This window comes from Pyrgilauda ruficollis, unplaced genomic scaffold (assembly GCF_017590135.1).
Source record: "Pyrgilauda ruficollis isolate IOZ18807 unplaced genomic scaffold, ASM1759013v1 scaffold159, whole genome shotgun sequence".
NCBI lineage: Eukaryota > Metazoa > Chordata > Aves > Passeriformes > Passeridae > Pyrgilauda > Pyrgilauda ruficollis.
Genome location: NW_024514654.1, coordinates 651,006 through 676,195, shown reverse-complemented (window position 1 = coordinate 676,195; position 25,190 = coordinate 651,006). Strand labels below are relative to the sequence as shown.

At 47.9% G+C, this 25,190-nt stretch overlaps 1 protein-coding gene across 3 annotated transcripts in view; it reads right to left on the bottom strand.

Annotated features, from left to right (window-relative positions):
* NSF (N-ethylmaleimide sensitive factor, vesicle fusing ATPase) overlaps positions 1–25,190 on the bottom strand; it is a 76,205-nt gene that overhangs the window by 33,216 nt on the left and 17,799 nt on the right. For all 3 annotated transcript variants that reach the window (XR_005954681.1, XM_041461982.1, XM_041461981.1), the window contains exons 3-8: positions 22,834–22,933; positions 20,009–20,048; positions 15,870–16,036; positions 14,017–14,124; positions 13,342–13,417; positions 8,396–8,551 (exon numbers count right to left, since the gene is read on the bottom strand). Coding sequence is in view for 2 of the 3 variants with exons in the window: in XM_041461982.1 (XP_041317916.1) it covers positions 8,396–8,551; positions 13,342–13,417; positions 14,017–14,124; positions 15,870–16,036; positions 20,009–20,048; positions 22,834–22,933 (647 nt within the window). In the remaining variant the exon portion in view is untranslated. The remainder of the gene's footprint in view (positions 1–8,395; positions 8,552–13,341; positions 13,418–14,016; positions 14,125–15,869; positions 16,037–20,008; positions 20,049–22,833; positions 22,934–25,190) is intronic.

The window sequence follows — 25,190 nt, the reverse complement described above, 5'->3', positions numbered from 1 at the left end:
AGGAACCTGCATGGATGGTAAGGCCCCAGCACAGCAGGGAGATTTTTATCTCTGCACATTCATCTTGGGGCAGGTTACAGGAAGTTCAGGGTTCCCAGACTTCACCTGCTATGCAGGCAAAATTTCCCTAAAAGTAGAGCTGGGTGGAATTTCCCTCTCATGCTGCAAGCCCAAAGTGTCTGCTTTGAATTCAGAGCTGGAGCAGGGAAAGGGCCACACCTGAACCAGAATTTTTATTTTCTCAATGGTCAGAGTTTTGATTTATCAAATCCTTTGCCACTGGAAAGAGAAGACAAAGTAAAGTTCTCCATGGAGCTTTGGAAAGTGATTTCCCAGCACATCCCACTGGCTCTGAGGAGCTCAGTGCACACATCTATCAGGAGGCAATAATGAGATTTATGACAAGGGCATTTATCCATTTCTGAGGGAATGTGCTAGAAATGAAAATAAATCAGCATCTCAGAGAGACACTTCCAACAGAATGCCTCTGGCTACAAAAAACAGCATCAGGACACTCAGGAGAAGGGATTTTGGTAAGAGTATAACAAACAAAACCAAGCACCAAGGGAAGTCAGCACAGTAGCAAAGAGTAAATGTCTCTTAACAAAACTGCAGAAAGACCCCTAATTCCAGAGGCAGGTTCTGTGGGAAGCTGAGCACAGCCAGGATGTTCACAGCCCCATCCCACCTGGAAGCCAGCAGCACAGATCCCACCAGCATTCCCTGCTTCCTGGGATAAAGCTGGATCATTCCCATCTGTTAGAAAGCCAACACTGGGATTTGGGAATGCCTGCTGAACACTTCCTGGCTTGTGAACACACACAGGCACCCCAGGGCATGGGGACACCCCAGGGCTCCCAGATGGGGACAAAGTGGGGGTGCCAGACCGTGGTGATGCCACCAACCAACACCCCTGCAGCCACCTGGAGCAGGAGCAAAGCCCTCCCAGAACGCGCTGATGGCTCTGGCCATCCATGCAGAAAATCCTTGCTGCAGGTTTGGTGTAAAGCCCCTTCCCCTCCCTCCAAACCATCTGCCACATTCCCATCTCCACATTCCTGTGTTAAAAGGGAATAATTTCCTTTGGTGCAGAATTTGGAAGCCCTCTCTCTCATACCCCTCCAAGGACTGAAGTCCTTCAAGTCAGCTCACTCTGTGTCCAGAAGCTTTCCTGCCCCCCATTCTGGTGTCCTCCTCCGAAGTTTTCCAGCTGTACTGCATCCAGCAACCCAACACATGAACAAATTACATCAGTAATTCTGAATAATTCAGCTCCTTCACTTTCTTCCCCATCCCTGGGGGATGCCAAAGTCAATCTCTGCTTTTCAGAAGGGGAGGCAAGTGACAGATGTCAGGGACTTCCTCACTGCTGTCCCCAAAGGAAGAGTTCAGTGCCCAGACCCAGCCTGGCTGGCCCTGGATCCAGGTGCCTCCGGGTGAGCAGAGCACTCCAGGTGAAATTCCTTTAGGAGGAGAAGAGCAGGAAAGCACTGGTCCATTCTCAGCAAGGAAGAAGAGTTAACAACAGCAAATGCCGAGTTCAAGGTGTTAAATACTTATTTACACCAGTGAAGAGCTGACATATTCTGTGACAGCTGATATTAATAGAAGTGACAAACGGGTAGGAACAGGAAACAGAAGCAGAAAAAGAACAAGGGACACAAGAGCCCACAACTGTTGGATACTGGCAGATCACCTGGACATGAACTTCACCAGAGTGGGTGAAATCATCTCAAAGCCAGTAAGAACCTGAACAGGGTGGTGAGAAACCAGGGGGGAGATGGTGAATGTCATCCATGGTGTTGTAAAGGGAAAAGGGCGAGAACTGTGGGGTTGGACTAAATTGAGAGGTCTCTTTCAACCTCAGCTGTTTTCTGATTGTGTTGTACAGACCTAGCACTAACCAGATGGATGGAAAATTCTGAGATAATGTCTTTTTAAGTAGGTAGAAGAAAAGAAGACTACAAGAAGTAGCCAGAACAACTTTATTAGGTCAGTCTGAGACAACTTCCCTCCAGGAAAACATGGGGGTCCCCACACAGAGGGTTTGAGGAAACAAAGAAAGCAAGAGAGGGACATTTAGATGTCCCTAAATATATAAATATGTGTTAAGACACCCTCCTAGAGATGCAGGAAAAGCACAGGCTGAATAAAGTTAGAGGTGGAAAAGTAGATTAAACCCCACGAACTTAAAAGCACAGTGAGAAATGATCCATCCTGAATTTAGTGGCATGTGGTGCCTGGGAGATGGAACAGAACGGAATGCTCCAATTAAATCTGCACACTGCAAAGCCAAGAGCTACAAACACACAGACAGGCAGGATTAAATTCATCTGAAATCCATGTAACCTGATGCACGAGTTTCTAATTGGGGAGGAATAATGAACTGCATGCTGCAAAACAAAACAAAACAAAAAAAAAAACCAAAAAAACCCCCCCAAAAAAAAAACCAAACAAAAAAATCATCTCAGTGAGGACTCTGCCCAGGCCCAGACAGCGAGGCACAGCCAGGACCTGCTGATCCACAATGGATCCATGGTTTGGGCTGGGCACCACAGTCCTGAGCAGGGAAGGGAGGAGAAATAATGATGGATGAGGTAGAGGTATAGAACTGGCCTCAGAACCCCAGAGCTGCCCTGGAGAATGCTGGAGAGACAGGACCAGGCTGGATGCAAAGGCAGAGAGCAGCACCCAGCACTGGGACAGGCTGCCCAGCAGGGCCTGGCATTCCCAGCACCCCAGCTGAGGTTAGACATGCCTGACACTGATTTTTCATTAAAATTACCCTATTTTCAGAATAGCTGGGTGAGAACCTTTCCATCATTATTCTTCTCTTACAGTATCTGAGTACTTTGAGAACATTAGTGCATTAATTTTTAAGGCAGCTTAACAGACAAGCCTCCACTTCAGACAGAATCTGAGGAAGAAAATAATCTGAGTGTCTGCTCATTTCAATGTTCCCCTTGTGTTCTGTTGATATTTCACTTCTCCATCATGAGCTGGACTTCAAAATTACAGAGCTCTGAGACCAACATATCCCAAGAGGGCAGGTCAAGAGCACAGGATAAGATGGTTCCCAGGAAACAGAAACCACCTTCAAAAAGTCTGATTTAGTTTATTTATATAGGGAATTTGGGTTCCATTTCAGTCTCTTAGAAGGAATATGACCTGTAACACCAAACTTTCTCTGCCTGTTATTAAACAACATGTCCAGAATGCAGAATTTGCTCTTTGAGGCCTCTACAACAATTAATGTGCCACAGGAGTCAGAGAAAACCCTTCCCTGCTGCAAGTCAAGACTGTTTCAAAGCTTGGGGACACCAGAGGGTTCTTAAATAAGGAAAAGAGGGTCAGCACAAGTGTTTTGTTTTCAAGTCTGAGAAGGGACTTTACAGGTTTGTTGCAAGTTACAGCTCCAGGCACTAAATACCAAAAATGTTGCTCCAAGTGAATAAATACCTGTTGGAGTCAGGGGGAAAGGAAAAAAAACAAGAAGAGAGAACAGTGTTCTAGGCAAGAGCACAAGGTGCTGAATGAGCTGGGTTTAAAGCCTCAGCAGAAAACCAGCATCTACCATGAATGGGAAGAAAACACATTTGTCAAATAAACAGAGGAGCTTCAGCTGGAGCAAGAGGCTCTGAACTGCAGCAGAGAGCAACCAAAGGCAGACTCCCTTCACCACAGAGTGACACAGCCTTACTCTGAGCTGGCACAGACATCCTGAAAGGGCTTGGAAAGGAGGAGGATTCCCTGGAAACAGGGCTGTGAAGGGCTGTCCCTCAGGGACAACTGACTGGTGTCTCCCTCCACCAGTGCCCCAAGGCGTGAAATTCCTTCCTCAGAAGTGTCATTCCTACAAGTGAGGCACCAAAATGTTTCCAGACATCTTCCTCAAACCTCATCCAGGTAAGGATTTAATTCCATTTGGCAGGCACAGCATTATCAGGAGTAAAGCATCAGTCAATCTTCCCTGGCAGGGTGGGCAGGCCCTGGCACAGGGTGCCCAGAGCAGCTGTGGCTGCCCCTGGATCCCTGGCAGTGCCCAAGGCCAGGCTGGACATTGGGGCTGGGAGCAGCCTGGGATAGTGGAAGGTGTCCCTGATTTGGCAGGGATGGCACTGGGTGGGCTTTAAGATTCCTCCCAACCCAAACCATTCTGGGATTCTGTCACATCACAGCACCAGGGAGCTGATCTAGCTGAATACTGACCTATAAACTGTCTTTATTAATAGTATTTTTTGTTGCCAACTGTGTTAGCTCCCTACAGAGCCATGCAAGGCCAAAGCCACCAGAGCAGGGCTGGGACATCCACAGATGGCAAAAGCATACTGTCCCTTCCAGGCCAGGAGGGAGCTTGGGCAGGGTTGGTGCCCAGCTGGGGCTGATCTAACATTTCTGCTCTTGGATAAACCAAGGCTTTTACCAGCAGAGCAGTACTTCCCCCCTTGGATGATACGGCTAACTAACATTGATTTATGTGCTCCAAACCCAGAACATTCCTTGGAAGTTAGATAAACCACACACAAATTGCAAGTAATGCTGGAAGGGTCTATAGAGCCTCTGTGTAGTTCTGGACAGAAATATTTATTGCATTTGGCGTGGAAGCTCCAGTCTGGGAGCACTGGGCAAAGAACACAACTGGGTGAGCACTGCAGCACCAGGGAGCAAGCAAATTCCATCTTTTCCTTTCCCAATAAATTATTCACAAAGGTGAACAGCTGTCACACTGACATTTCAGATCTGAAATATAGTTAAGAGCAAGTTATAACTAAGGCAAAGAAAATGAATGTCAGAAAGTTTTTGTTTTTTCAAATTTCAGATAAGCTCTTTAGCCTTGGGCTTAATCAGAGCTCAGGAGCTCTGCTCCCAGTCCAACTTCTTCTCTGAAAAAAGTCTCTTTGTGCAGCCTGGGTGTAAACATGCACAGCAAGGGTATTTGTACTTAATGTAATTTAATGGGGCACACCTTTAATTCATTGCCCAGGGTAATCCAAATACCAGTGGTACTTCACAGAATCTTTGTCTTCCTTTATTAAACAACACCAATTATCTTTTACCTTTTACTTTCACATGTGGTCCCAGCCAAGGGCTCTGTACTGCACCCATAGCATCAGAGAATCATGGAATGGTTTGGGTGGAAGGAACCTCAAAGCCCATCCAGTGCCCCCCCTGCCACAGCAGGGACACCTCCCACTGTCCCAGGCTGCTCCAAGCCCCATTCAACCTGGCCTTGGGCACTGCCAGGGATCCAGGGGCAGCCACAGCTGCTCTGGGCACCCTGTGCCAGGGCTGCACCACCCTTTCAGGGAATAATTCCTTCCCAATATCTAACCCAAACCCCTCCTCTGCTAGTTTAAAACCATTCCCATTCTTGTCCATGTAAAAAACTCACTCTCCTCTGTTTTATAAGCCTCCTTTAGGCACTGGCAGTGCCCAAGGCCAGGCTGGACATTGGGGCTGGGAGCAGCCTGGGATAGTGGAAGGTGTCCCTGATTTGGCAGGGATGGCACTGGGTGGGCTTTAAGATTCCTCCCAACCCAAACCATTCTGGGATTCTGTCACATCACAGCACCAGGGAGCTGATCTAGCTGAATACTGACCTATAAACTGTCTTTATTAATAGTATTTTTTGCTGCCAACTGTGTTAGCTCCCTACAGAGCCATGCAAGGCCAAAGCCACCAGAGCAGGGCTGGGACATCCACAGATGGCAAAAGCAAACTGTCCCTTCCAGGCCAGGAGGAAGCTTGGGCAGGGTTGGTGCCCAGCTGGGGCTGATCTAACATTTCTGCTCTTGGATAAACCAAGGCTTTTACCAGCAGAGCAGTACTTCCCCCCTTGGATGATACGGCTAACTAACATTGATTTATGTGCTCCAAACCCAGAACATTCCTTGGAAGTTAGATAAACCACACACAAATTGCAAGTAATGCTGGAAGGGTCTATAGAGCCTCTGTGTAGTTCTGGACAGAAATATTTATTGCATTTGGCGTGGAAGCTCCAGTCTGGGAGCACTGGGCAAAGAACACAACTGGGTGAGCACTGCAGCACCAGGGAGCAAGCAAATTCCATCTTTTCCTTTCCCAATAAATTATTCACAAAGGTGAACAGCTGTCACACTGACATTTCAGATCTGAAATATAGTTAAGAGCAAGTTATAACTAAGGCAAAGAAAATGAATGTCAGAAAGTTTTTGTTTTTTCAAATTTCAGATAAGCTCTTTAGCCTTGGGCTTAATCAGAGCTCAGGAGCTCTGCTCCCAGTCCAACTTCTTCTCTGAAAAAAGTCTCTTTGTGCAGCCTGGGTGTAAACATGCACAGCAAGGGTATTTGTACTTAATGTAATTTAATGGGGCACACCTTTAATTCATTGCCCAGGGTAATCCAAATACCAGTGGTACTTCACAGAATCTTTGTCTTCCTTTATTAAACAACACCAATTATCTTTTACCTTTTACTTTCACATGTGGTCCCAGCCAAGGGCTCTGTACTGCACCCATAGCATCAGAGAATCATGGAATGGTTTGGGTGGAAGGAACCTCAAAGCCCATCCAGTGCCACCCCTGCCACAGCAGGGACACCTCCCACTGTCCCAGGCTGCTCCAAGCCCCATTCAACCTGGCCTTGGGCACTGCCAGGGATCCAGGGGCAGCCACAGCTGCTCTGGGCACCCTGTGCCAGGGCTGCACCACCCTTTCAGGGAATAATTCCTTCCCAATATCTAACCCAAACCCCTCCTCTGCTAGTTTAAAACCATTCCCATTCTTGTCCATGTAAAAAACTCACTCTCCTCTGTTTTATAAGCCTCCTTTAGGCACTGCAAGTGGCTCTAAGATCTTCCTGGACTATTCTCTTCTCCAGGCTGAACAGCCCCAGCTCTCCCAGCCTGGCTCCATGGAAAGACTTCATGAATACACACAATAGCTGCTTCAAAAGGTAAAAATATTTCAAGTACAGGAGGTTGGCTGTCAGCAACAGTGCTGAGCTGGACACCAGTGCCTCTGGGTAAAAGCTGTTCTTTCCATAGCCAGCACCATTTCTCTTATTTCCTCTCTCTGCAGAGCAGTTAAATATTTAACAAATTTAAGCATTTTATGTTCTCAAGCAGAAGCAGAGAAGTTGTATCTTGCTCACAGCCACAAAACCCATGAGACCCAAGAGCATCCCCCAAAGGCCTCAGCTCTCACATCAACAGGAATTAAAAGGCAGGAGAGAGAAAGAGAATCAGGCACTGGCTGGCCCAGCCCTGGGGTTTCTCTATAGCCCCTCCATACGTGTCCAAATCCCCAAGACAAGACTGAAGGCACATCCCAGGGAAGTTTACTTTGCATCAGTTCCACAGGCACTGGAAGCGGACACGCTCCGCACACCCCTGCACAAACAGGATGTAGCTCCTGGTGGAAATCTGGTTTGTAATCAAAATCTTGATTGCTTCATTTGTGGGGAGAGGGAAGGTGGATCAGAAACATAAACATACACAGAAATCATACAGCTATGGATTCCAAGTTCAAATAGGAACCCACACAGATTATATTCCGACAACAAGGAGCAGCCAGAACATCCCCAGCCACGTTCTGTGACAGAATCAGACACCTGCAGCTGCACACTGCTTACTAAAAATTAAACCCTGCACCATTTATCTGCCTGCCAGCAGATGTTTACCAAGTACTGCGACTGCCTTTCCTTCCCTTGACCCAAAAAGAGAAGTTATATTTAGAATCTGTGCTTTTATTTCACAGACTCCAGGACGTGCCATGGCCTGTGCATCCTGCCAGCACTTCAAACCTGAGCAGCAGAACTCACAGCCCATGCTGGGATTACTGGCTCAGGCTGGGGAGGACAGGGCTCAGGATGCAGCTGCCAGAAGAACTGGGATGTAAAAGAGATTATGGCAGGAGCATTAAGGCAAAATTGCCTCTGAGCTGCATGGACAGACATGGCCAGGCAGTCAGGAATAGCAGCAGTGTCACTGCTATGGATTAACGAAGCATTCAAGGAGGGAGGGTTTCACAGAAGCATGGGGTGGTTTGGGTTGGAAGAGACCTTAAAGCCCATTTCATTCCAACCCCCTGCCATGGGCAGGGATACCTTCCAACAGACCAGGCTGCTCAGAGCCACAGTTTCAGTTCCATCAGAACAGAATCCAGTTAAACCACGTGTCTCATTCCTTCAGACATTCCATGTGCAGGGTTGAGTGCTTGTGTTGGGTTTGTCTCCCTTCCCCAGCCAAGCAACAAGAGTCCAAAATACATTTGGGAAGAGGCTCTGTTGGCCTGTTGGATCCCTCAGAAACTGCTGTGCTACAGCAGCACAAGGGTGTCAGCTGTGTCCAGCCCTCACACACCAGGGACAGGCCTGCAGCCTGTGCCCCAGCCACACTTTTCCAGGTTGTACTCACCCATTTGCTCCACAATCTCAGGTGGGAAAACTCGTGAAGCAAAAGCTCTTCGGAAGATATCTGAGAATTCTTTATCCAGGCCTCCAATGCCCATTTTCTCAAAATTCCAGTCGGGGTTGATGATTGACTGCCTGTTCTCCTTGGTCTTTGATTTACCTGCAAAAGCCAAGGAATGGTTTCAAGCACACAGCCCAGTAGATCTGCAGCACACACAGGAACAGACACCAGAACAGCTCTGCAGGTCAGCCCCATCCCACAAACTCTGTGCTCAATTTCAAACACTGGCCAGGAGGACACACTGTGACAAGGACACAAGGACAGGACATCAGAGACCCTGCTTGGTAAATGATCCCCAGGTTCCAGCTGTTCAGTTCAGGGGTTTCTCCAGCCAGGTGCTGCTCCTATGTATTGAAGAAACCACAAAAGATTTCTCTGCCACAGATTCACCCAGGTGCCCCTGGACCCACGTAACCTCAGCACCCAACTCACACGGCTGCTGCCAGAACCAGCATCACCCTGGTCCAGGCCAGCTGGGATGGCAACAGCTTTGTCCTGCACCCTCCTCAGTCCTGCCTTTCCCAGTGCTCAGCTGTTCTTCCCTGTGCAGCAGCAGCTCCTCACTGGAACCCTTGTTCCTCTCTGTCTTCTCTCTTCCTCCCACACCCTCTGACAGGCAAATGCACCTGCAGGTGCTGCAGGTTGGCTGCACCTTCAGTACAGGTACAGAATGATGGATGCTCTGCTTTGCTCATACCCCTCCAGAACAATATGTGATCATTCTTAGCAGCCATGTTTAACAGCTCCTAACAACAGGAACACACTGCAAGATGGGTGCAGCACTCCCTTGGTCTTGCCTGGGATCTGGGCCCTCTACAGCCACCAGTTTTACCCAGGTCAAGAGAGTTCTTCCTCCCACACATAATTTACAGTTCTCTGTACTGAATCTCTTCTGCCATTTCCTGCCCCAGTCCCTGAGCTCAGTCAGAGCCAGCCTGGGCACCTCATTGCTCCAGCCTTTTCCCAGCTTATTCAATAATTACAATGAGCAGCAAAGGCCCAGCAGAGATTCCCACTGAACTCCACTGACATCAGCTATTTCCTCCTTCCTTTCATCACTCACTGACTCATGCAAGGACCTTCTCTCCCACAGATCTCTGTTTTGATTCTTTCTTAAGAAACTTTGACAAAGAACTTTGCTAGAGGAGCTTTGACAATCAGTTCATGCCAGCCCTGCTGCCAGAGCTTTCTGATTGCTGTAATGAACTCCAGTAGGATCATGAGGCTGGGCTGCCCTTAGACAAGTCAGGCTGGCCCTTCCCAGTGTATCACTCTTTTCTTCTAACTTAATGTTTTATTACAGTTTCTGTTAATTTTTTCCTGTACAGATCTCAGATTCAAAGATCTTCACCTCTCCAAACCTTCTCCAGAATCCCCTGGAAAGGAGCAGCACACTCACCACTCAGTCCCCAGAGCAATTTGAAGCAAAGTTACACAGAACAATTCCTTTACAACTCAGAATAACCAAGGTCAGTTCTGGCAAACCCTCATAGTCCATTGTCTGTTCCACAACCTCTTCCAGAGGCACTCCATACCCCTGAGCACAGGTCTGCAGCCCTTTAACTACCTCCCTTCCCTGCTGCTGCTGAGCCACTGGCATCACAGCTTCACAGAGCTCTCCACTCCCTCTGCAGAGGAGCTTGGGAATATTCAGAGTGTTCAGGAAGCAGAAAACAGGCACAAATGCTCCTGGAAGGATGCTGGCAAACCCATGTCTCACCCTAGGTGTATTCAAACACTGACACTTTTATCAGTCAGATCAACCTTGCACATGGCTTTCAGCACCTTCAGCTACCAGGCAAACACACAGATATCTGACAACCCAGAGAAAAAGCAAAGACGCTGCCAATTATCCTTAACTACTGCAGAAACGGGATGTTTCCTCAGACTTGCACAGTGCTTTAAGGGTTGGCTCTTAATGGTTTTGCCAATGGGAGCAACTCCCACCCTAGAACACCATAGAATCACAGAGATCACAGAGTCACAGGTGGCTTTGGGTCAGAAGGGACTTCAAAACCCATCCAGTGCCACCCCTGCCAGGGCAGGGACACCTTCCACTGTCCCAGGTGGCTCCAAGCCCTCTCCAACCTGGCCTTGGGCACTGCCAGGGATCCAGGGGCAGCCACAGCAGGCTTCACCACCCTCCCAGGGAACAATTCCTTCCCAATATCCAATCCTAGCAAACAACCAGTGTGCATTTTGCTGCTCTATTCCACAAGCTCTTCTAAGAGGTATTTCAAGTTCAGCCAGATAATGAATGAGCAGCAAGAGTCCAGGAAGTACAGCAAACAGCAGCTCTGTGTGAGCTCAACCAGACTCTTTAATCCTGGTCTAAACACATCTGGAATCAATATTTCAATTCCAAGGGCAGCAAAACAAACAAACAGGAACGTGCCCCTGGATAAGATGCCAGGGACAGCCCAGCAGCACTTGGGACACAGAGCACCTACAGCCCTGCAGGGAGCACCAATCCACAATTCCCCTGTGTTTACTATCCCAGTGCTGCACTCCAGCTTTTAGGTCAGACCCCTCAGCCAGGGCTGTTCCTGCTCCCACAGAGCTTGGCCTACACTCCCCCCTTCTGGCTGCACCTCAGCACAGTAAAATTCTTGCAGATTGGATTAAAACCTCTGCCAATGGTTTCATAACACAATTTTATGCTAAACAGAACAAACAGAACTGGCTTTTAAAAAAATTATTACAATTCTTCTCTACTGAAATAATGCAGGCCCTTTACTGAAGGCAGAGCTCAGTGACACTCACTTCACTTTCATCTCCTCTCTCACAATTTAATTATTCAGAACTTTACAATTCCCCAGAGACCAACAAAGCACATTAAGCAGCTCTGCCTCAGATCAATGAGGAGATTAAATGAAGTACCAATTTGACAGAAGTAAATTGAGGCACAAGAAGCTCTTTTGTCTTGTCTGAAGACAATGAAACAGAATCCTGGGGAAGGTCCCTATTCCCAATGCAGCAGCTCTCCCACAGGACCACACGTGCCAAGAGGGAGAAGCCAACTCATTCTATGACTCTGAATATTAACCAGGTACAATGCCCTGCTGAAATAACCCTCAGTGAACAGGGTTATTTCACACTGCCCCCAGCTGTCCTGGGCAGCAGAGTGAAACCTGAACGGGTGTGATCCCACAGTCACAGGTGGGAACTCCCTGCCCTGCCCCTGCAAGTTCCTTTTGGTGCCACTCACAGCTGTACCCTCGTTAGGATGCTTCATTACAGCCCACAGAGCTGTGTTAGTGTCACATCCACATTTTCTGAAAAATCCCTTTGCCCAGGATTTTTCTCCTGGGAAACTGAGAAGCCTCAGAGAAAAAGGAAAACAATAATTATCTCATTTGTATCTCCTGTGTTTTGCTCCTTTGGAATGTGTTTGGAGATTGTTTACCCACAGGTGATTATTTCATTGGATTCTGGTGTGAGTTGTTTTCACTCTTTGGCCAATCAGTGCCAAGCTGTTGCAGGACTCTGAAAAGAGTCACGAGTTTTCATTATCATCTTTTTAGCTTTCTGTAAGTATCCTTTCTATATTCTTTAGTATAGTATAGTTTAGTATTCTTTAATATAATACAGTATCATAAAGTAATAAATTAGCCTTCTGAGAACATGGAGTCACATTCATCATTCCTTCCTGCCACGAGGGTCCCTACAAATACAATAAGCTAGGGTTTTAGTAGAGGCTGAGTGCTCAAACCCAAACTTTGGTGAGATGCAAGGTGTGGTTACACAACAGCCTCACATCCTCCCACTGCACAGGAAGCAGCTGCAGGTCACAAATCCCAGCCCCAAATGTGGCAGCATCAAACCTCAGCCCCTGTCACAAGCTCCTGCAGTGCTGGATGAGCTGAATTCTCCTTTCCTCAGTGGCTGCTCCCCTCAGATGGTTTATTCCTGTAACAAGTACTCACAGCACTGAGCACTTCCAGCCAAGCAGAGCTGTGCTTTGCAGCCTATTGCAAAAATAAACCTCATGGCTCCCTGAGCCCCCTCCCAGCAGCCTGCACCTGCCACTCCTGATCTGTGCAACAGCAGCAGCAAAAGGAGGAGTGTCCCTAGCTCATGGATTCTGGGAGGAAGGAACAAAACAGGGAAGAAAAACAAGAAAAAATTAAAATAAAATTGTGTGTTCAGCCTTGAATCACAGCCAGGGAGCAATCTGCAGCTGAAGCTTGGAAAGAGTCACCCACCTCATCCCACTGGGACAGCCAAAGGAAGAGCAGGTGTCCCTGGTCCCCAGGAAATCCCCACAGTCCCAGGGCACTGAGCCACTGCAGGGAAGGGCCTCGCTGCCCTCTCCAGGGCCCAGGTCCCACCACTCCAACTGGTGCCTCTATGGAACACTCCAGACCCAGCCCAACCCCTACAGCAGTTTGTTTCTAAAGGAATGTGTGGAGGGCACACCAATTATTCCCCAATTTCTCTGATGGCCAAATGTGATATTGTACACAGGGGTTTGTTTTGTTGATGTTTTAGAAACTGTTTAAATCAGTTCCCAGGTGTGTGAATAAACTCCTGGAAGCAGCTCCACACAACCCCCAGTGCCATTCTGCTCCCATGGCCTTCCAATGAGCAGGACTTTGACATTTTGACCACACATTTTAAAAAGCTCTCAATTTCCTAATCCCTTCTCTTTTAATTAAATTTAATGGGAGAGCTGTTGGCTTGTTACTGTCCCTGAAAACATCATTCTCTGATGTTTGAAGAGTTAAAATATTTCAAACAGCTGCTGTCTCTGGATCTACTGGTCCATTTGGCCTTGCTCATCTCAGCCTAGGAGTGAAGACAAACAACAACCTGGAGGCAATGAAGTCTCCTGGGCCTGAAAACCAGCAGATCTCAAGCATTATTTCTCTGTGGGTGCAGGAACTCACCAATCAGATTGAGAGAGGAGTTCTCAGCTTTCTCAAAGGCAACTTGGCTGTTTCCAAGAACCAAACCAACCTCGATCTACAAAGGGAAAGGAAAGAAATAATTACATTAATTACCATTAGACTCAGCTTCAGATTGATCCTTTGGTATCTCCAAGAATATCTCAGAAGGCAGGAAAAAAGCAGCAAAAGCTCCACTTCAAAAGTCCCTTGGAAGAATGAAAAATACCAACCCCTCCTCTAAAACAAACACATTGAATGGAGAAGCTCACCAGGTACAACAACCTGGCTTTTAAAAGTTACTGGTTTAGTTTAAACCCAACTATTTTATTTCAGCAAGATCTAGCAAGTAAAGGAGAAAATAAAATCCTGTCCTTTCTACAGAAGGAAAAATCAACACTGGACATATCTGGAAGACAAAAAAACTCAAGAGAGGCTGTTTCCATGAATTAGTACTTAAAGACCAAAAGGCTACTCCTGTATCCTCCCCAGCTCTGTAGTTTAGTGGAGGCTGCACTGCACTGCAAACAAGGCTCCTTGTCTCCTCTGACACAGCAGATGAGCCAGATGAGTGACCTCTCCAAAGGCAGGTCACCTGAACTGCCCTTGGTAGCATGACCTGTAGGACTTGCAGCTCTACAGTCCCCAAGGAATGCACAGGAGTTCCTGGGAGCTCACCTTCTGCTTTTTGCTTGTTCCAGACTCCCCTTTGAGAATGCTGGGGTCCATGGCTTCCATGTCCTTCACCAACAGCCCAAAGAGCTTGTCATTAAAGCTGAACACCAGCTGTGGAAAGGGAAAACAAATCTCATTAAAAGCAGCTAAAAAGGATTCTGACAAGAATACGGAGGTTTGGAGGGAGAGAGGCCTGAAGACTAAGTTAACCACCCAGCAGCTCTCCTGAAGGTTCTTCCCTGTAAAGCTCTGGAGTGCTGACCATGTCCTTTCCCTGCCCCAATGTAAGAGTAACAGACCTAAAGTGGCAGAACATGAAGTCAGCTGGAGAAACTCAAAGAAAAATCCTCCTTCCAAGAAAATCATCTATTCCCCCCCTCTCTTCTCCCCAGCTCAATGTTCTGTATCATCTGATGACATTTTCCTCTCACTTCAATAATTGGTGCTAGTCATGGAGAACAATTTAGCTCAAAACTTTCAGATCTTTGCATTTCAGCTTGACAAGGACACTTCAGGAACAGTGCTAATTAGAGACAGAAAGAATGTAATGAGAAGTAGGGTCCATCCCACAGAAAACCAGGCTGGGTCTGCAGCCTTGCCTCCCTTTCCTTGAATTTGTATTTTCAACTGGCTTAAGATCCAGACCCTGCAAGGTATAAATGCCATGAGAGACCAAGCTTGACCTGTTTAGAGAACAAGGCAAAGCAGAGGCTATCACCAGGGCTTTGCAGGGACTGAAGCCCATCTGCTGCAGACCCCTGCAGGCTCAATCACAGGGACATCAGCTTCCCAAGGTCCCCAAGGAAAATACTTCATCCCTGTTTCACTGCTTAACTCCCTAGAGCAGCAATAAATCATGGAATCCCAGAATAGCTTGGGCTGGAAAGGACCCTAAAGTTCATCCACTTCCACCCCTGTCATAGCAAGGACACCTTCCACTGCCCCAGGCTGCTCCAAGCCCCAGTGTCCAACATGGCCTTGGGCACTTCCAGAACAATGAAATACACTGCTCTTGGGAGGTGCCACTGAGAATGAATTAAACCTGGTGTTTGTCTTGATCTTATAGAGAAGGAGGCAAAAGTGACTTCCCAAAATATTCCAGGAGTTGCCACGCTCACATCCAACCAGGCCACAACACAGAGAGACCCAAACTCTCCCAAGCCCTGGGATTTTCCTCACAGATTTAGGGCAGGGCAGATTCTAAACCCCTTTGCCCATGCTCTCAGTGAAAGCCACAATAGTTTTACTGTTCATAAAGACATCCTTCTGATGCCTTGTGCAGGCTGACCTAGAATAGAGACTGGACAGAGTTAAAGAATAAAGCAGGGATTTATTAGGAGGCCCCAATGGATCCACCTTGGGCAGCACAAGAGCCCAGCCAGGGCTGCACCCCAGGTGAACCCAAAATGGTCACAAAATGCCCCCACTGGTCACAGGGTCCCACACTTTTATAAGCTCTGCTCCATTTGCATACTGGAATTAATTGTCCAATTACAGCTTTAGGTTATCAAGTCCCATCCTGCTTGTTTTTCTCTCTTCAGCCCAAATTGCTTCTGCTCTTGGGCCTGAGATCTGGATCATTTGTCCTTGGTCCCCAGTTAGAGCAGGAATTGTTTTGTCTCCCTGCTCTGTGCAGAGCTCACCATCCCCTCATGTGAAGCCCAGACCCACACCCTAAAGCAGCACAGAACCTGAAAAATAGAAAAGCTAAACCTGAGGCATCACTTCACACAAGGAACAATTCCTGCCCCTCACCCAGCCTTTGCAGAGCTCTTGGCACCCTCAGATGTTCCCTCACAAGCCTGCAGGAGGTGTTTCAGCCCAGTGTAGCCTCAAAGCCCCAGAGCACAGCCCACCTGCTGGCCCACGGAGAAGGCCTGGCTGTTGAACTGCTGGATGAACTCTGCAGCCATCTTGTCTGTGTCGTAGGGGTTGGAGTCAATGTTCTTCTTCTGCAGGAAGTCAATCTCGATGGTCATGGTGCCAATGCACTGCTTGGTCTTGTCAAAAGTGTATAAGGAAACTGAAAAAAACCCAAGAAACAGCATATCTAAGGTCCCCCCAGTATATTAAACAAGTTTGGCAATACACACCCTTCCCTTGAGAATTTCACTTGGTAAAACTGAATATATTCTTTCTGATGGAGACCCTTACGTCTCTTAACCCATGTTCAACTACAAGGTCAAAAATACAGTAAAATTTTCACTGAAAAGTCCCATTTTTCACTGAAAATGCCTGCATTGCTCTAAAAACTCTTAATAATCCTTTCAAACAGCTCAAACACCACACAGACTTTGGGGGATGAGGACAATGAAAGCAAATCCACACATGCTATGTTCCCACATGGCTGTATCTCCACCCAAGGGTTTGGACACATCTCCAGGAAGCCCAAAAGCAGCTTTAAGGGTTGCCTTGCCCAAAGGCAGTAACAGAGGCCATCACTGGTTTTCTGTGGCAATCGGTTGCTGAGCTTTTCTCCAGATGAAGCAGCAGAAAGTGAATTACTGCACATTCAAATGCAGCAATGCAATCTGTCAGCCCAAAACAAAGCACATCATCAAGTGCCCTTCATCCCTGACGCTGAGGAAACAGTCCCTACCCCAGAGGTGCCCTTGGGCCCATGCTGGCATTTCCAGATTTCCTCCAGTGATGCAGAATCCCCTGAACAGAAAGCCAAGGGACAGGGAAGGCACTGCACAGCCGCTGCCACCCTGATCCCACAGGCACAGCACGTGGGAAACACGAGGCCATTCAGGGTGGAAAGAGGAAAAGAGGATTGAAAGGAAAGGGCAGCACAGCCCACAGCTCCAGGGACACTGCCCAGATGGGTGGCCCATGGGCAGGACCTCACAAACAGGCAGGCCCAGCAATGCAGGAAGCAGCCCAATGATTCTCCAGAAGACTGAGGAACATTAAACGTTTGCTTTGAGTCTGGAGAACAAAGAGCAGTAAGGATGAAGTAGGAGGAGGGGAATGTGGGAAAGGTGCTTCACTCCATCTGTGATTTCCTGTCCAGCCCTCAGCAGAACGGCTCCAGAACAAAGCTGCACATGCTGAGGTGTGATGGCAAAACAAGCCCCCAGCATGGGCTGCTCCAGGATTGTTCACATGAAGGGAACAAGGAGAGCCTGTCTCCTGCTGAAGGTGGGAGCAGAACACACAACACATCCCCAAACATCCTTCCTGGCATGGGCCACCCTGGGAGGAGCTGCCACAGACAGATCTTCCAGGAAACAGGGATAAAGATGAAAACACTACAGTGTTTCCTGATCTACTGCACTGAGTTCTTCCAAAAGGGGTACAGCAGCAGGGTGATCCCTTTGGGCCTGCAAGCAAACACCAGGAGCTCCTCTCACCTTACAGGTCACCTCTGAGAAGTTTCCTTTTCCTTGCTGAACCTCATGGCTTTGTCAAATAAAAGCTTCTGGAATATGAGTCCCTGGATTTGGTCATATCACAGGCCTGAGGCGTCAGCAGCCCTCACACCCAGGACTAGAGCTGAGGGGAACCCCCAGCATGGGGCTGCAGCAAACCCAGCAGAGTACAGCACCAGCTCCAACAGCCTGGAATGTCCCAGAGAGAGGCTGGGAATGCAGCAGGAACCTCCCTGGGGTGGGAAGGCACAGCCTGCCCTGGCTCCAGCTGGGCATCTCTGCTGGGAACACAGGAGCTGGGGCAGCTGGAGTGCATGGAAGGCAGGACAGACACATCCATCAGGGCACTCTGCCTTCCCACCAGGAAAACCACTCACCTGGAAAATCTTTACTGCATCATCAGGGGCTCAGCAGGACTCATCACTGCTCCACAGAGCTGTGGGCTGCATTTACACTGACATTTAAAACACAGCTTCCACATTATCAGGGGAGCAGGACAAAGCAGGAGCCCTGGGAAATCACTGGCTTTGTGAACACTTCTCCCTACCTGCAGAATGCTTTTACAAATCCCTTCCACCCAGCACGGAGTCAGATGACATTTAGTCATTCTGCACAGAATCACTGCATTATTTTTGTTAACACAGGCTCCCACGTAGCTGGAAGGTTTACAGCAAAGCCCAGGACAAGGACAGTCACAAACTGCTCTAAGAGCTGATCACACAGAATATGTGCTTCTTTCCCCAAAAGACCTGAGTACTGAAAAGCATTGATCTGTTAGTGAGTTGGCACATGATCAAACAAGGGTGAGAAATTAATTTATGACTCTTCCCTTGTTATAGGTCCTTCTTCAGTTAAAACAAGACCAGCAGGCAAAAAAAAAAAAAAAAAATCACAGATTAACAGAATCATCATGGTTGGAAAAGGTCTCCAGGATCACCAAGTCCGACTATCAACCCAGCACCAGCACTAAGGTCACCAATAAATAATGTCCTCAAGTGCCACATCCACCAGTTCTTCAAACATTTTGAGGGGTGGTGAATCCACCACTGTCCTGGGCAGCCTCTTCCAAGCCTTTACAACCCATTCTGTGAAGAAATTTTCCCTAATATCCAACCTACACCTCCTCTGGCACAGCTTGAGACTGTTTCCTTTCATCCTGTCCCTTTTCTCCTCGGAGAACAGACCAAGCTCCTTTCCAGGTCACTGTACAGAGCAGGAAGGTCTCCCCCAGCCTTCTTCTCCAGGTTAAAATCCTGGTGTGTGGGACATCCAGAGAGGCAGAGACACCCACTCCAGCTGCCCCTGCAAACACATCAGACTCACATCTGAGAACTGACCCATGCTCATGGACCTGCTGAGACCACAGGGTTGGGAAAACAAACAGCCAGGAGGGAGCTTCCCCAGGAGCACCTCACACCCACAGTGTCTGAGGCTGGAAATGGGGGTGTGAATTCCATTCCCATCTGTCAGAGGTGGGGCAGGTATCTGCTGTTCATTGGTATTACTGCATTTTAATGTTCCTAATAAAGAACTGTTATCTTCACCTGAGAGCCCCTTAATTTCAAAATTACAATTTGGAGGGAGGGGGTTTACATTTTCCATTTCAAGGGAGGCTCCTGCCTTCCTCAGCAGACACCTGGCTTTTCAAACCAAGACACACAGCCACACACTCCTCAGGCTCAGCCCTCCTCATCCTGACAGGATGCAGTCATCAGCTCTGCCCACGGTCCCAAAGGAGGGAATTCCCTGGAACCACGGTGAGCTACCCCAGAGGCAAAGCAGTGGCCTCTTAAACTGTGCTCCAGTGCAGAGAGCAGGATCCCAGCAAGGCACAGGGGGAGCTTCCCTCTCCAGGAGCACAGAGGTGACTCCTGATGGTCCAAAGAACAAATGTGAGCCATTACCTGGACCTGCTGTAGCAAAGAACACAGAGACCCTCCTGTAACAAGGAGTCTGGTCAGCATTCCAGCAGCTACAGACAGGCTCAACAGCTGCACCTGTAGCTGACAGTGATCCTTGCAGAGGGAAGAGGGACACACAGCACAAAGTGACAGAAGAGCTAATTGCTCTCCTCCAAACATTCACCAAGGTTTGAGGAAGATTTGAAATAGGAATAGAGATTCACTTCAGCCCTTCACCTTGCTGCAGAATATTCTGGTCAGTTACTGGTGCAAACATCAGTGCTGCTCCCAAAGCTCAGCACTGCAGGGCACACTGCTGCTCCTGGAACTAGAACATCCCAATTCATTCCAATGCTGATGCCAAGAAATTCCCCAAGGATAAGAGCTGTCCTCTGTTAGTGGGAGTGTTCTCCAGAGACTCAGAACAGGCTATCCAGGAGATGTTCAATGTTCATATCTGCATGTGGACACTGACATCCCACACAGAGCCAGGCTGAGATACCAGCAGGTATCTGGAGAAACTCCCAAAACAGTCTGCCCAGGTCTGAAAAACATTAAAAGCAGAAAAGCTACAGAGAGGAGAGCAGCTCCTCCACTACAAGGGCCTCACATCACCTGAAGAAGGACTGGAGATCTGAGAGCTCCCAATTCAGTTTCCCTTCAGGATGGAAACATGAACTCAGCTTTATGAACACATCCCAGTCACTCTGACTGACTCACCATCGATCTCCTGCCCGATGGAAAGGCCGGCCCATTTTCTCTGAAAAACAAGACAAAAAGGTCAGAACACCTGCCCTGCAGAACACCTGTCCCTCAGAACAAACAAACACCTGCTCTGCAGAACAACTGCCCTCTCAAAGGCAGCTTCTTCACCCAGAGGAGCAGGATCACCTGGAGAACCTTCAGCAGCAGAAAAAAGGGGCAGAATGGAATATCCCAAATACCCCACTATTAACAGGAAACAAGTCAAAAACATTGAACAATCTCTCCAAATAATTCTTGTGACCTCAGAAGGTCGTTCTGTCCAACCTCCTTCAGGTTGCTGGTCTCCCCACCATCATGGAGGCAGAAGTTGTGGTGCTGGACGGGGCTTTTTGTTCTTCTGCTCATTTCCTACCAAAGCCCAGGTTCTGAGCACTCCAGAGGTACCAGAATGGCTGTTACACACCCCATGAGCATTTTAAAAGCTTGTTCTAATGTGCTCCAAGGTACAATATTCACCTGAACCAGTAAGAATGAAACTGTTCAAATCTTTTAGGTCCCTTAGAAATTCCTTTAGAAAGGCTTGTGCTGCATGGAACTGCAGAAGTGGGAAATGGTTCACGAATTATGTGACACAAGAAAATCTATAACCTTTACAATTCCAACAGTTCTGGCTTGATGACTGCAAAGATGTGGTTTTCCCAGTGGCTGCTGCTGTGTTACAGACTGGCTGCAGTGTGTTCACAACCCCTCAGGTATCAAAGAGAGGCACCAGTCACACGTAGGTGTTCTTACAAACACCACTGGGGAGATCACATTTGAAAAGCTGTAGTTTGTGGTCATTTGTGTTTGCCTTTTTGTCTGGGAGAAAGAACACAATAACTTTGCTTACAAAGTGAACATTCCTCCCTTTACACTCTCTCCAATATCCACAGAATATCCTGAGTGGGAAGGGACCACAAAGGACCAACCAGTGCAGCTCCTGCCCTGAACAGACCTCCCCAACAATGCATGTGCATCCCTGGCAGTGCTGTCCAGATGCTCCTGGAGCTCTGGCAGCCTCGGGGCTGTGCCCATTCCCTGGGGAGCCCGGGCAGTGCCAGCACCCTCTGCGGGAAGATTTGTCAGGATCTTCTCTGTGGCAAGAGATAGCTCAACCTCCATGCTCACTTGGCTGGTTTCTGTTAAAGGTTTATCATCACTGAGCAGCAATTCATGTTTTAGGCTCCCAGGATACAAAATTTGTCACAGCTTTCAGTGTTAAGAGTTAAGAGTCAAGATTACCACAGAATAAGGGTGGTCAAGAACTCCATGTGAACAGTGAGTGTACAACAAAGAGATGTTCTGGAGGCCTCAGAGCACAGACATCCCTGCACAGGAGCAGAAAACACACAGTGGGTGTCAGACTGCTGAGGTTCTGGGAAATACTGGGGATTTTAAAATTAAAACCCAGTATCAGGAATGTTCCAATGCTCAGAGAGCTGAAACAGCTCTGCTGTGAAGACTGGCTGAGGGAATGGGGGTTGTTCAGCCTGGAGGAGGCTCTGGGGGATCTCATTGTGGTCTTCCAATACTTAAAGTAGGCTTAAATCCTTTTAAGGGGACAGACTTTTTAGTAGGGACTGTAGCAAAAGAAAAAGGGGACATGGCTTTAAACTAAAAGAGGGTGAATTCAGACAGGGTGAGAACGGTAAAACCTTGCCCAGAGAGGTTCCAGGGAACATGCAAGGTCATACTGGACAAGGGCCCTAGACAAACTGGTCCAGAGGAAAATGTCCCTGTTCAGCCAGGCTTTAAAGGCCCCTTCCAACCCAAACAGCTCTACAACCCTGCACACCAAGCATTCACCTCCCAGAGGCTGCAACACCCCCTGCACAGCCCCTTCTCCAAGGGGAGCACCAGGCCTCACCCCTTGGCAGATGGGCTCTCCTGGCTCCACAACAACCACTGCAACACACAAAAATCAACCCTAGAGCTGAGACTGACTTGAACAGCACCAACATCTCCTGCTGGGCACTTTGGGCACTTTGGGCATCACAAACCCCAGCCAGACACTGGTGAACACAACATCCCCCACCCACTCATTAGGACAGACACAGTTCCTGCAGCACATCAAAAGGTAAAATGTCATTTGGGGGCTTGTGGCAAGATGTGCTGAGAAAAAAAATCTCCTGAGTTTGCAGCATGGAGACTGGGCTCTGGAGCAGTGAGTGGCAGGGAGATCTGAAAGCACTGAATCAGAGACAACAACTGCTGCAGGTTCATGGGATGAGACAGCGTGAGCAGTCAAAAGCTACAAGCTTCATTTTTCAATTTAGAAGTTAATTATAATTCATTATTTATTCCAACCATTATTTAACATCTGATGATGACTTAATTAAGAAAGAGGAGACAAAGGGGTTTGGGGTTTTTTTTATTCATCACTGCACTTTTCATCTAGAAATACTAACAATGACTGAATGTGGTCAATAAAACTTCCAGCAGGTCTTAAAAATGAAAAACACAGCAAAGAAACCCTTTAAAGTCAAGGGAAAATGGGGAAAAATAAAGATTCACAAGGAAGGGCAGATATTGCTTAGACTTTTCCTTTTCAATAGTTTCTTTCTGGTGGATTTTTAAAAGGTTAAATTACACATTTTCCAGTATCTTTATCCCACTATGCACTAAAAATATATCACAGTACAGTCACTTCAGTTGCAGTATGAGTATCCTTGAACTTTTGCTGGCAGAAATCAAATTTGCAATATACATTTATTCCGATTAAAGAACTTATCTTCAATCCTGATCCCAAAAAGAGATTTTGCTTATTCTGTAGCAGAGTGGAAAGCCCACCCATCCCATACCTGGGGCAAGCTGAAGGCGATGCTGCCAGGGACAACTGAGGGGTGGGTTCTCAGCGTGAAGATGTACTTGTGGTTGGGAGAGGTCTTCACCACAACATGTCTGGAAAAGAGATCAGTATTTTAACTTTGATGTGTACCAGGAGGGTTTTGCATTGCTCACAGCTCAAAAGGTACACTCAGCTTATCTCTGGGGCTACACAGGAAAACCAAAAGCATTGGAGGCACAGCCTGACTCAGACATGCAGAAGGGTGACAGAGCCCACCACCCTCACTGGTACAATGTGATCTCAAAGCCCAGCTGCAAGACTTTGCACCAAAAATTAATATTTACATCCCCCAGTAGCCTTTACTTCAGGATTGCACTGTACAAATGAGAGAGAACCAAACCACAGCCACACACACCACAGTTAAAAATCAACACAGGTTTCACATCTCAAGCAATAACACCAGAGCACCAATATTTTACCCCCATACAAGCACCATCCCCAGCAGTGATGCCAACAAAAAGTAAATGCAAAGCCCATACAGGGATCTGAGTGTATTGTTTAGAAGTTTGATAGTAGAAAAAAATGGGAGGAATTTCTGTACAAGAAGTAAAATCACACAGGCCATGGGGCTGTTCCTCATGGCACAAGTGACCAGCTGATCTTGAACTCAGACAGCATCTGTGTGGCTGGAAAAACAGCATCAGTGTTGGAAAGTGGCCCTGTGGGAAAGGACCTGGGGGTGCTGATGGACAGCACTGGAACAGGAGCTGATGTGTGCCCAGGTGGGCAAAAAGGCCAAGGGCACCTGGCCTGTATCAGAAACAGAGCGGCCAGCAGGCCCAGGGCAGGGACTGTCCCTGTGCCAGGCACTGGTGCCACAATAAATCAGCAGACTCCATTTACTTCATGATGGAAAAAGCTCCCTCTTTATTCACAGAACTGTTTTTTATCCAGTTTTACAGACCTCGTGTGTGACTCCAATTAGTCAGTAGCTTTCTTGCAAATTACTTTATTGGTTAGCAACAAGCTGTCACTCTGTATTGATTGGTCACTCAAACCCCTGGGTGTACATGCAGGAAAAGTTGTTTATAAGAGATAGTTCTCATTTTTCTATCTAACAGTATAAAAACAGTTTATACAGGTGCTAGCTGGTTTTCACCCAGGAATAGATTGTTATGCTAATAAGCTGCTCACACCAGGATTCCTTTCACATGGGAACTTGCAAAATGCTACCTTGACAAGGCCAGCCACTGATTTTAGGAGAGCAGGCTTGATTTTCTGAGGCCTTTCTTTGTAATTTTTCTACCTTACTGCAACACTGGTGAGGCCACACCTCAAGGACTCGTGTCAGTTCTAGCTCCTCACTGCCAGGAAGACCTTGAGGGGCTGGAACGTGTCCAAGGAATGGAGATGGGGAAGGGTCTGGAGCACCAGGAGTGGCTGACGGAGCTGGGGGGCTCAGCCTGGACCTTCTCACTCTCCACAACTCCCTGGCAGGAAAGGGCAGCCAGGATGGGACAAGGGTTGGCCTCTCCTCCCAGGGAACAGGAACAGGATGAGAGGAAGTGGTCTCAAGATGTGCCAGGAGAGGTTTGGATTGAACATCAGGAAGAACATCAGGAAGGGCTGTCCAGGTAGGTTTGGAGTGCCCATCCCTGGAGGTGTCCAAGGAACACCTGGACGTGGCACTCGGTGCTCTGGGCTGGGGACAAGGTGGGCATTGGGCACAGGTGGGACTCAGTGATCTGGGAAACCTTTTCCTCAATGATTCTGTGATTCCACCACAGAACAATTACAAAACCAGAGCAGTACAAGCAGTGAGGAGCAGACACAGCAGCAGCCATGGCATGTGTCTGTCTGTCACACTCAGCATTGAAGCTGTCAGCAACAAAGATACTCAAAAACTGCTTACAGCTTCCTCAGTCTATGCCTGATAGCTCTTATCATGTGATAGGCAGACAGCTTGCTGGCATGAGAAAGCAAAACCAAAGGAGGTTGGGATTTGTGTGCTCTGGCAGCAGGGTGAAGGTGGAATCAGAGTCCACCTCATCTTCCTCACACAGCTGCTGGCACTGTGAGCACCCTTGGGCTACACAAGGCACCATCTCCATGGGATTTCACCCCTCACCATCCCAGGGTCAGGAAGGGCAGGATGAGCCGTGCTGGCAGCCAAGGTCCTCACTCCTGGCCCTCCTCTCTCCCTGCAGCCCATGTTTTCCATGCACATATGCTCCCTATACTTCCATTTGCACATGCCCAGCCAATCCAGCACCATCCAAGAGAGGATCAGCACTGGCTCCATCCTGTGTGCAGAACAGCTCCAGCCACACCACAGGAAGGAGCATATGGCCCTTGGAGAAACGAAGAAAT